This window comes from Rattus norvegicus, chromosome 5 (assembly GCF_021556685.1).
Source record: "Rattus norvegicus strain SHRSP/BbbUtx chromosome 5, alternate assembly SHRSP_T2T, whole genome shotgun sequence".
NCBI classification, from domain to species: Eukaryota; Metazoa; Chordata; class Mammalia; order Rodentia; family Muridae; genus Rattus; species Rattus norvegicus.
In genome coordinates, this window is record NC_141538.1 from 108898633 (window position 1) to 108911000 (window position 12368).

The 12368-nt window shown below is 39.2% G+C and overlaps 1 protein-coding gene across 1 annotated transcript; it reads right to left on the reverse strand.

Annotated features, from left to right (window-relative positions):
* Positions 1–6209: 6209 nt before the first annotated feature.
* On the reverse strand, positions 6210–6845 carry LOC100909643 (interferon alpha-1-like). The gene has a single exon (XM_087551514.1). The coding sequence runs from the start codon at positions 6843–6845 to the stop codon at positions 6291–6293; it is 555 nt and encodes a 184-aa protein (XP_087407640.1). The 3' UTR covers positions 6210–6290.
* Between the last annotated feature and the right edge of the window lie 5523 nt (positions 6846–12368).

Below are 12368 nucleotides of genomic sequence, written 5' to 3' on the forward strand. Positions count from 1 at the left end.
TATTTCTCAATATCTCTCAACATCAATGGCCTCAACTCCCCAATAAAAAGACATAGATTAACAAACTGGATATGCAACGAGGACCCTGCATTCTGCTGCCTACAGGAAACACACCTCAGAGACAAAGACAGACATTACCTCAGAGTGAAAGGCTGGAAAACAATTTTCCAAGCAAATGGTCAGAAGAAGCAAGCTGGAGTAGCCATTCTAATATCAAATAAAATCAATTTTCAACTAAAAGTCATCAAAAAAGATAAGGAAGGACACTTCATATTCATCAAAGGAAAAATCCACCAAGATGAACTCTCAATCCTAAATATCTATGCCCCAAATACAAGGGCACCTACATATGTAAAAGAAACCTTACTAAAGCTCAAAACACACATTGCACCTCACACAATAATAGTGAGAGATTTCAACACCCCACTCTCATCAATGGACAGATCATGGAAACAGAAATTAAACAGAGACGTAGACAGACTAAGAGAAGTCATGAGCCAAATGGACTTAACAGATGTTTATAGAACATTCTATCCTAAAGCAAAAGGATATACATTCTTCTCAGCACCTCATGGTACATTCTCCAAAATTGACCATATAATCAGTCACAAAACAGGATTCAACAGATACAGAAAGATAGAAATAATCCAATATGTCCTATCAGACTACCACAAGCTAAAGCTGGTCTTCAATAACAATAAGGAAAGAATTCCCACATATACATGGAAGTTGAACAATGATCTACTCAATGATAACCTGGTCAAGGAAGAAATAAAGAAAGAAATTAAAGACTCCTTAGAATTTAATGAAAATGAAGTTACAACATACCCAAACTTATGGGACACAATGAAAGATGTGCTAAGAGGAAAACTCATAGTTCTGAGTGCCTGCAGAAAGAAACAGGAGAGAGCATATATCAGCAGCTTGACAGCACTCCTAAAAGCTCTAGAACAAAAAGAAGCAAATACACCCAGGAGGAGTAGAAGGCAGGAAATAATCAAACTCAGAGCTGAAATCAACCAAGTGGAAACAAAAAGGACTATATAAAAAAACAGCAGAACCAAAAGCTGGTTCTTTGAGAAAATCAACAAGATAGATAAACCCTTAACCAGACTAAGGAGAGGACACAGAGAGTGCGTCCAAATTAACAAAATCAGAAATGAAAAGGGAGACATAACAACAGATTCAGAGGAAATTCAAAAAATCATCAGATCTTACTATAAAAACCTATATTCAACAAAACTTGAAAATCTTCAGGAAATGGACAATTTCCTAGACAGATACCAGGTACCAAAGTTAAATCAGGAACAGATAAACCAGTTAAACAACCCCATAACTCCTAAGGAAATAGAAGAAGTCATTAAAGGTCTCCCAACCAAAAAGAGCCCAGGTCCAGACGGGTTTAGTGCAGAATTCTATCAAACCTTCATAGAAGACCTCATACCAATATTATCCAAACTATTCCACAAAATTGAAACAGATGGATCACTACCGAATACCTTCTACGAAGCCACAATTACTCTTATACCTAAACCACACAAAGACACAACAAAGAAAGAGAACTTCAGACCAATTTCCCTTATGAATATCGACGCAAAAATACTCAACAAAATTCTGGCAAACCGAATCCAAGAGCACATCAAAACAATCATCCACCATGACCAAGTAGGCTTCATCCCAGGCATGCAGGGATGGTTTAATATACGGAAAACCATCAACGTGATCCATTATATAAACAAACTGAAAGAACAAAACCACATGATCATTTCATTAGATGCTGAGAAAGCATTTGACAAAATTCAACACCCCTTCATGATAAAAGTCCTGGAAAGAATAGGAATTCAAGGCCCATACCTGAACATAGTAAAAGCCATATACAGCAAACCAGTTGCTAACATTAAACTAAATGGAGAGAAACTTGAAGCAATCCCACTAAAATCAGGGACTAGACAAGGCTGCCCACTCTCTCCCTACTTATTCAATATAGTTCTTGAAATTCTAGCCAGAGCAATCAGACAACAAAAGGAGGTCAAGGGGATACAGATCGGAAAAGAAGAAGTCAAAATATCACTATTTGCAGATGATATGATAGTATATTTAAGTGATCCCAAAAGTTCCACCAGAGAACTACTAAAGCTGATAAACAACTTCAGCAAAGTGGCTGGGTATAAAATTAACTCAAATAAATCAGTTGCCTTCCTCTATACAAAAGAGAAACAAGCCGAGAAAGAAATTAGGGAAATGACACCCTTCATAATAGACCCAAATAATATAAAGTACCTCGGTGTGACTTTAACAAAGCAAGTAAAAGATCTGTACAATAAGAACTTCAAGACAATGAAGAAGGAAATTGAAAAAGACCTCAGAAGATGGAAAGATCTCCCATGCTCATGGATTGGCAGGATTAATATAGTAAAAATGGCCATTTTACCAAAAGCAATCTACAGATTCAATGCAATCTCCATCAAAATACCAATCCAATTCTTCAAAGAGTTAGACAGAACAATTTGCAAATTCATCTGGAATAACAAAAAACCCAGGATAGCTACAGCTATCCTCAACAATAAAAGGACTTCAGGGGGAATCACTATTCCTGAACTCAAGCAGTATTACAGAGCAATAGTGATAAAAATTGCATGGTATTGGTACAGAGACAGACAGATAGACTAATGGAATAGAATTGAAGACCCAGAAATGAACCCACACACCTATGGTCACTTGATTTTTGACAAAGGAGCCAAAACCATCAAATGGAAAAAAGATAGCATTTTCAGCAAATGGTGCTGGTTCAACTGGAGGTCAACATGTAGAAGAATGCAGATTGATCCATGCTTATCACCCTGTACAAAGCTTAAGTCCAAGTGGATCAAGGACCTGCACATCAAACCAGACACACTCAAACTAATAGAAGAAAAACTAGGGAAGCATCTGGAACACATGGTCACTGGAAAAAATTTCCTGAACAAAACACCAATGGCTTATGCTCTAAGATCAAGAATCGACAAATGGGATCTCATAAAACTGCAAAGCTTCTGTAAGGCAAAGGACATTGTGGTTAGGACAAAACGGCAACCAACAGATTGGGAAAAGATCTTTACCAATCCTACAACACATAGAGGCCTTATATCCAAAATATACAAAGAACTCAAGAAGTTAGACCGCAGGGAGACAAATAACCCTATTAAAAAATGGGGTTCAGACCTAAACAAAGAATTCACAGCTGAGGAATGCCGAATGGCTGAGAAACACCTAAAGAAATGTTCAACATCTTTAGTCATAAGGGAAATGCAAATCAAAACAACCCTGAGATTTCACCTCACACCAGTGAGAATGGCTAAGATCAAAAACTCAGGGGACAACAGATGCTGGCGAGGATGTGGAGAAAGAGGAACACTCCTGCATTGTTGGTGGGATTGCAAACTGGTACAACCATTCTGGAAATCAGTCTGGAGGATCCTCAGAAAATTGGACATTGAACTGCCTGAGGATCCAGCTATACCTCTCTTGGGCGTATACCCAAAAGATGCCCCAACATATAAAAAAGACACGTGCTCCACTATGTTCATTGCAGCCTTATTTATAATAGCCAGAAGCTGGAAAGAACCGAGATGCCCTTCAACAGAGGAATGGATACAGCAAATGTGGTACATCTACACAATGGAGTATTACTCAGCTATCAAAAACAAGGACTTTATGAAATTTGTAGGCAAATGGTTGGAACTGGAAAACATCATCCTGAGTGAGCTAACCCAATCACAGAAAGACATACATGGTATGCACTCATTGATAAGTGGCTATTAGCCCAAATGCTTGAATTACCCTAGATGCCTAGAACAAATGAAACTCAAGACGGATGATCAAAATGTGAATGCTTCACTCCTTCTTTAAAAGGGGAACAAGAATACCCTTGGCAGGGAAGAGATAGGCAAAGATTAAAACAGAGACTGAAGGAACACCCATTCAGAGCCTGCCCCACATGTGGCCCATACATATACAGCCACCCAATTAGACAAGATGGATGAAGCAAAGAAGTGCAGACCGACAGGAGCCGGATGTAGATCGCTCCTGAGAGACACAGCCAGAATACAACAAATACAGAGGCGAATGCCACCAGCAAACCACTGAACTGAGAATAGGACCCCCGTTGAAGGAATCAGAGAAAGAACTGGAAGAGCTTGAAGGGGCTCGAGACCCCATATGTACAACAATGCCAAGCAACCAGAGCTTCCAGGGACTAAGCCCCTACCCAAAGACTATACATGGACTGACCCTGGACTCTGACCTCATAGGTAGCAATGAATATCCTAGTAAGAGCACCAGTGGAAGGGGAAGCCCTGGGTCCTGCTAAGACTGAACCCCCAGTGAACTAGACTGGTGGGGGGAGGGCGGCAATGGGGGGAGGGTTGGGAGGGGAACACCCATAAGGAAGGGGAGGGGGGAGGGGGATGTTTGCCCGGATACCGGGAAAGGGAATAACACTCGAAATGTATATAAGAAATACTCAAGTTAATAAAATAAAATAAAATAAAATAAAATACATGTGGAGCCATGAAGATAACAAAGAGCAAAGCAGTGCTGTACTCATCCTGTCACAATACCTGATTTGAAATTAGAGCCTACATCTAAGATGGGGTTCCTGCACTGGCCAACACTTACCACAGAACTCTTTTACATTCCCTGCCAATGAACAGAGAGACTCGCAACTGATCACTGAGAAAAGGAAGTCCTGATTTCCTTGGCCTTGGGAACCAATGAAGAAGCAGGAATAGAAGAATTAGAAGAGCCAGAGGCAGTGGATGACTCAGCAAAGCCGTGTTCTTGAACACAACAGAATAGTTACTCATGTGAACTGTGAGTGCCTATGACTGAATTGACATGACCACGCCAGACATAATATCAGCTTGGAAAACAGAGGCAATTCCACCTCCAGCTGAGGAACGATGGAAAAATATTGGTGCTGGAGGAAAGAGATTCAGGTATCCTCAGGCTGGGGCACCTGAAAGCGGCTACCATGCTCCATGAGATGGTGCTGTACCATGCACAACTAGTGATTCAAAGAAGATGGAGCAAAAGTAGAATAATGAGGAGTAAGCAGAGGAGGAAGAAAGAGGAGGAGGAAGAAGAGTAACAAACAGAGAAGTAGAAAGTGGGAAGAGGAAAGGTCCCGGAAATAGAGAAGGAAGAGTGTTTCCAAGGGTTGATTTTAGAGTCATTTCTCTCCCCTGGTTGGATTTATTCCTAGGACTGGATTATGAGGCTATGAGGAGTGGGTGTAAATCCCACGTTCTTCTTGTTTTCCCTTTCTGTGCCATATAGGCAGACTAGTCATTGTTTATCTGTTTTGCATTGCTCTACATGACCTCACTAATATTTAGAACCTCAAACAACTAAACTATTATTGATAGAAGTAGATAAGTATATGAGATCAAGGAAATCAGGTGCTAAATTAACCCAGGACATATTTGGTCAAAGTGGACTAAGGAATGTTAGGAGCAAGACTCTCTGGTTGTCTTCTGCACAGCATGCTGTTTATCCATCCAGAAGAATACTATATGCCAGAGAGAAGTAGTTGAAAATATCTAGGGCTTGTCTAAATATTCTGCAGTGTATATGTCTTTCCGCTCTGATATTTCAAAAGTGTTCAGTTGAACAATATTTACAGTGTAGACTCTACACTGTAGAAGAAGCCCTTGGTCCTGCCAAGGCTGGACCCCCAGTGAACAGGATTCTTGGGGGGAAGGGCGGTAATCGGGAGGATTTGGAGTAGAACTCCCATATAGAATGGGAAGAGGAGGGGTTAGGGGGATGTTGGCAAGGAAACTGGGAAAGGAAAAAACATTTGAAATGTAAATAAGAAATATCCAATTTAATAAAGATGGAAAAAATAAAAATAAAAAAGGTGGAAAAAAATAATAAAAAATGTAAAAAAAAATAGTTGATAATGTTAAAGAGATATCAAATTAATTAATCCAAAGTGTCTTACAAAGCAAATTTATTTGTATACAAAATAATTTAATTACAAATGATCATGTGCCATATTAAAATATAAGAATGCAAGATTTAATATAAATATCTTAAATTATCTTAATAATACTCTAATAAATAAATAACCAATTGGATGCAGATACAAAAACAGTTTTACATATTGAAAATAATTGCTCAATATCGCTGAACCGTCTAGGCAGGTTGCTTGTATTCACACTGAAAGTAATGAGAGCTTTTTAAGGAGAGACTATAATGTGAGATGCAGTGTTCTAGTCCAGGAGAGTCCTCTCCAAATGTCTCAGAACTCATTCCTTCTCTTCACTCAGTATTGCCAAGAACATGTCTGAATAAGACAGGGCTCTCCAGACTTCTGCTCTAGCAATTTCCCAGGCACACGGGCTGTGTTTCTTCTGTTTCAGGTACATGGTGATCCTGCCGAAGTATTCCCTCACAGCCCACCAGGAGGGTTCCTGGGTCAAGGGAACTTCCTGCTCTCCAACCTGCTGATTCTGACAGTCTTTGAGGTCTCTAAGATGGTCATAGAGGTAATTGCAGAATGAGTCTAGGAGGGTTTCATCCCAAGTAGCACGTGACTCCTTTGATTCCAAGAGGGTCAGGATCTGTTTAGTCACAGTTTGCAGGAGAGAGATGGCTTGAGACTTCTGGATCTGCTGGGCATCCACCTTCTCCAAAGGTAATTCGAAGTATTTTCTGTCCTTCAGGCAGGAAACAGGGGAGTATCTACCCATGTTTTCCAGGAGTGTGAGGTTATGAGTGCGAGGCAGGTCACATCCTAGACAGCAGGTTGACCAGTGGCTCATAACTACCAGAATCGTGAGGAATGCACAAACCATAGCCATTGTGGATCTTGCAGATGCTGATGGCTCTCTGGGCAGTGTGTTTGAGTCTTCCCCTGTAGGTTCTCTGATAACCCTGCTGTGTGCATCTATCTTAAATAGTGGCAAACACAACTTTCCCCTTTCTGAATGCCCTCCCCTAGCTTCCCAATTCTCTTTTCACTTTCTTTACCTCACTCTCTGCTTGTGTCTCAAGCATTTGTGTTCCTCCATTGCTTTCTCTTTCAATGCTACCCTCAGAAAGCTACTCTACATGGTTTCTCTTAAATTACATGTAAATTATCATTAACCACTATTCTTCAGATATGTAGTCTTTATGAGAAATTTACACATCTATTGCAAACACAGAACTTTCTCTGTGATTGTATTTAAAAATTATTGTAAGCCATTTACGATTATTTCTTAATCTTCTTTATGCCATTGACATAAATATTTGCATCAAAATGTAAAGTATGGTGAAAATTCTTTCTAAATTAGAAATATTATTGTGGCCTGTGGCTGCATTCTACAGGCAAAAGGTTATCAGGGTTCAAGGCCAGCCTAGTCTACAGAGCAAGTTCCAGGAGTGTCAAGACTACACAGGGAAACCCTGTCTCTACAGAAATCACACTGATATAATGGTATACTTCAAATTTTTCCATTGTTTAAAGGCTAAAAATAAAGTTATTTTCTTTATATTAATTTTCATGAAGGTAAATATAGCCACCACTGTATATTAGCTCTTTAGCCAATGATTTTCATGGCATCCTGAGGGTTGTATTTGGAAAAAGTCTTATGAAAAAGTTTTATAAGCGGGGTTGGATTTCTGTAACATAGGGTTGCAGTAGACAGTCAAGACCTATAAGGTGGCCTATGACCTCCACATTCATAGGAAATGGGTAAACATTCTCCTTGTGTGCTACTTTGTCTCAGTATGTCTCATTCTCTTGCCTTTCTCTCTCTCTCTCTCTCTCTCTCTCTCTCTCTCTATATATATATATATATATATATATATATATATATATATATATATATCTCTGCCTCTCTCACTCATATACACACACAGTGACACAAACACACATTTACACATACTCAGTCATCATGCATATACAGGCACACAGACCCACTTTTATATACAGATGCACAGAAATATACAAACACACTCACACTATACACACATACCCACAACACCCACGCATACACATACAAAGATAAGCACTCACATACACAATTACACATACTCACATACATAAGCAAATATACACAGAGACACAAAATGGACATTGTTACATGTATATGGTCACACATACAACACTGAGACATGAACACGGACAAACACACATATACATACCCACACATACAACCATACACACACAGACTTACACAGGCACACACATACATTCCCACAATACTTGTGTGTGTGTGTGTGTGTGTGTGTGTATATATATATATGTATATATATATATGTATAAATCCTCCCAATTCATACAAACACACATATTAACTCTCTCATATAATACAGATTCAATACATGAACACAAACTAGAAAAACCAAAACCATATACCCACACATGTACATATTTCCCCAAACACATTTGCAATCATTCAAACATAAATACTCTCATAGGCACAGACACATATACACATGCACAAATTTCCACAAATTCTCACAAACATTCACAAGCCTTTGCAAACATGCACATGCACATCCATATACAAACTCACACATATACATACTCAAATATACACAAACACATACACACATACAGGCACACATTTAATTACACATAAACACAGTGAGTGACATTTAGGAGCATAGACTCATTCACACACAAAAACTCATACAGACACATACATACATACATACATACATACATACATACATACATACATGCATAAAAAGGGAGACATTCCCACACATACACAAGAGGAATAAGATATTTAAAATCTGAAAGCCTAAATTTTCATTCATTTTTTTCTCATAACTTTAGACCATTAACACCAAGGTTTTCTGAATTCATTGCACAGTGGGAAGACCATGTGTCTCAAAAATTTACTCATTACATGGTCTCCAAGAGGCAGACAGGAAAAGAAGTAATTAGGAAGCAGTCCCCTAACCTTCCTCCAGCAAAGCCTCACTGCCTAATAGACTACTCATCTGAAATAATCAATAGATTTTCATTGATAAAGTTTGTTCCTTGAGGATGTGATGAAGGTTCCAGCATCCTGTGAAGATTGCTTCCCTGAGTACCAACCTCCAACATGTTGAACCCCAGTAACATTTTGCATCCAAACCAAAGCACATGGGTAAATATTTAAAATTTGTATTTCAAATGCTTGAAATCTTACACTCTATGACTCTAGTACCATTAAAGCCATACAAATCATCATGCAATGCTCAGGATATTGTAGTATCAGTCAATACCATATACAGTGTTCTTATCGAATCACAGTAGAAGCAGTTCTAGATTCCCTACACCTCCTCATAGCAGTAAGGGATCTGCACAGTCATTTTGTATGGCAGACATCAAAGTCTTTTTTACTCATTTTCAAAGTTAGAAATAGATTGAATTCATTTAGTGGTGACAATAAGTGTTCTATGTATGCTTTTATATATTTTTAAAAAAGCCCTTCTCTGTAGGACAATATTAGAGTCACTATTTCCCCTGTGTAAAAAAATGTATTTAACTGGAATATTTGCTTTTGTGCTGTTGATAATTTTAGTTTTTTTCTACTTTCAGAGTATACACTGTCAGACACTTGGGAACCATGTCCCCTCATCTCTCTATGTCTGCTAATGCTGGTATGATTTCCTTGGCTTTACAGACTTTCTCAGTGCCCTTCCATCTGCTGAGTCTCCATAGCCATCTAAGGCCTCTCTCTTGGAATCTTAAACCAGTTAGTCTGTTTTTCTGTCATTACTGTGGATTCACATAGCTGACCAAAGTGTCATTTTCAAATGATTAGTTGGGTGAAAGAAATATAGGGATCCAGTAAGCATGTGCATGGGGCTAGTATAGAGAGAACAGGAACCCTTAGCTGTGTCTCTATCTGAAAGTCCATTGCTCTTCCTTGGAGATATAGCATGCACAAAAACACACAAACATACACCACAGATATACCCATGCACATTCACATACAGAGTTACTTAATTCAGTTACTATGTGTGCATTGCTCCTTAAGAGACATTTCAGCCTTAGCTCTCTTCTTTACTTTAAGTAGAAAGGATGCCTGTGGATCCTTGTACTTATGTAATTAGACAGTGATTGGGCAGAAACTTCATAGCCCAGAGTCTCTTCATGATGGAGAACCAGACAGTGCTTTCCTCTTTATTCCCACAGGTGACTGATTACAGACAAAATGGTTTCTCTATTATCTCTGTCTCTCTAAGAAACAAATTCTGTTGTTCTCATGGCTGCACTTCTCTGGTCCCTCAACATCAGGATCAATGAAGACGCTCCATTTCTGCAAACAACTCTAGTAGTGGGGTCTGCAGTCTTCTTCAACTGCTAACTATTACCCTGACCCTCAGGGCTGGTTTTTCCTTGGTATGGATGTGTAGGGAGGTGATAGGGGCCTACCTGGACTTTTGGGGGTTGAGCTGAGATGAAACACAGAGTCGAGCAAAGGCTATAGACCAAAGGGTCCTGGTCTTATAATCTTACTTTTTTATGCTTTATTAAAGCATTTGTTTATTTGGTTTCTTTTTTCTTTAACTCTCTGTGCTTTACTGAATGCTGTATCTTTATTTTATAAATATATGTGCTTTATGAAATTCTATACCCATAGTCTTAACTCCTCATGCTTTATTAAACTCTAGGAACTTGTCTCTTCACTCTTGTTCTATACTTGAGTAAGTGCTGAAACGTCTGTATTAATGGTTACTGCTCTGTGCTTCAATAAGAACTAAAACTTACTGATTCATGGTTAGATAAGCCCTGGGGAAAATTAACAATGTCACTCTCACTATTTGTGCTTACATAAGTGCCAATATCGCATGGTGAACACATACTGTTTAGCATCAGGGAATTAAGTAAAAGTCTTTGTTACTAGAGCGCCTTTCTATGGCAAGTAAGCCAGGAGCCTTTCACAGGCCAGGCAAGGGGCTCAGAACTTGTTAAGTCCTTTTGAACCAGAGAGAAAGGGGAAAGGAAAGAAGTCATTCACATAACACACACACACACACTGAGTGAAAAAGAAATTGGCTGTACCAAGACTTTTTTTGTCAACTTCTTATAACTTTTTGACAAAGTACTCTATGTAAGAAAGAATTGCTTCATGGGTAAAATGTTACAAAAACAGAGGACTTACAGAAAGGTATCAGTAGCAAGTTCAAAGCATTGTTGCATAATGTAACCTCATTATGAAGTTCAAAGATGCAATTTTTACATGGCCTTGTCTTATCAAAGTACACACTTGTGGTTTCATCCTGAGACCTGATTTTTCTTAACATAAAATTGTCCCAATCCTATTTCCCTTTTTAAGTGTAATTTTGAAACCTCATTGTATTTCTTATTATGCAGTCTCATTTGCTTATTATAAGCCAAACTTAATAAAGTATGAAAATAAGATTAAAAGACCAGGGCCATTTGGTCCTTATAAGCCTTACTTATGAAGAGTAGGCACATTCTATTCTTGATTCTAATTTTATTACATCTTTTTACCAACACAACTGAAATCATCTCATAAACATTCTTCCTAGACACCACCGGAACCTGAAGGAACAGACCGGATAAACAGTTCTCTGCACCCAAATCCCGTGGGAGGGAGAGCTAAACCTTCAGAGAGGCAGACACGCCTGGGAAACCAGAAGAGAATGCACTCTGCACACATCTCGGACGCCAGAGGAAAACACCAAACGCCATCTGGAACCCTGGTGCACTGAAGCTCCTGGAAATGCAGCTCAGATCTTCCTGGTTGCTGCCACCACAGAGAGCTCGAGGGCAGCACCCCGCGAGCGAACTTGAGCCTCGGGACCACAGGTAAGACCAACTTTTCTGCTGCAAGTGACCTGCCTGGTGAACTCAAGACACAGGCCCACAGGAACAGCTGAAGACCTGTAGAGAGGAAAAACTACACGCCCGAAAGCAGAACACTCTGTTGCTATAACTGGCTGAAAGAAAACAGGAAAACAGGTCTACAGCACTCCTGACACACAGGCTTATAGGACAGTCTAGCCACTGTCAGAAATAGCAGAACAAAGTAACACTAGAGATAATCTGATGGCGAGTGGCAAGCGCAGGAACCCAAGCAACAGAAACCAAGACTACATGGTATCATCGGAGCCCAATTCTCCCATCAAAACAAACATGGAATATCCAAACACACCAGAAAAGCAAGATCTAGTTTCAAAATCATATTTGATCATGATGCTGGAGGACTTCAAGAAAGACGTTAAGAACTCCCTTAGAGAACAAGTAGAAGCTTACAGAGAGGAATCGCAAAAAGCCCTGAAAGAATTCCAGGAAATCATAAATAAACAAGTAGAAGCCCATAGAGAGGAGTCACAAAAATCCCTGAAAGAATTCCAGGAAAACACAATCAAAC

Coding starts and splice junctions, on each gene's coding strand:
- LOC100909643 (XM_087551514.1), bottom strand. CDS start 6,845: ATGGCTATGGTTTGTGCATTCCTCACGATTCTGGTAGTTATGAGCCAC.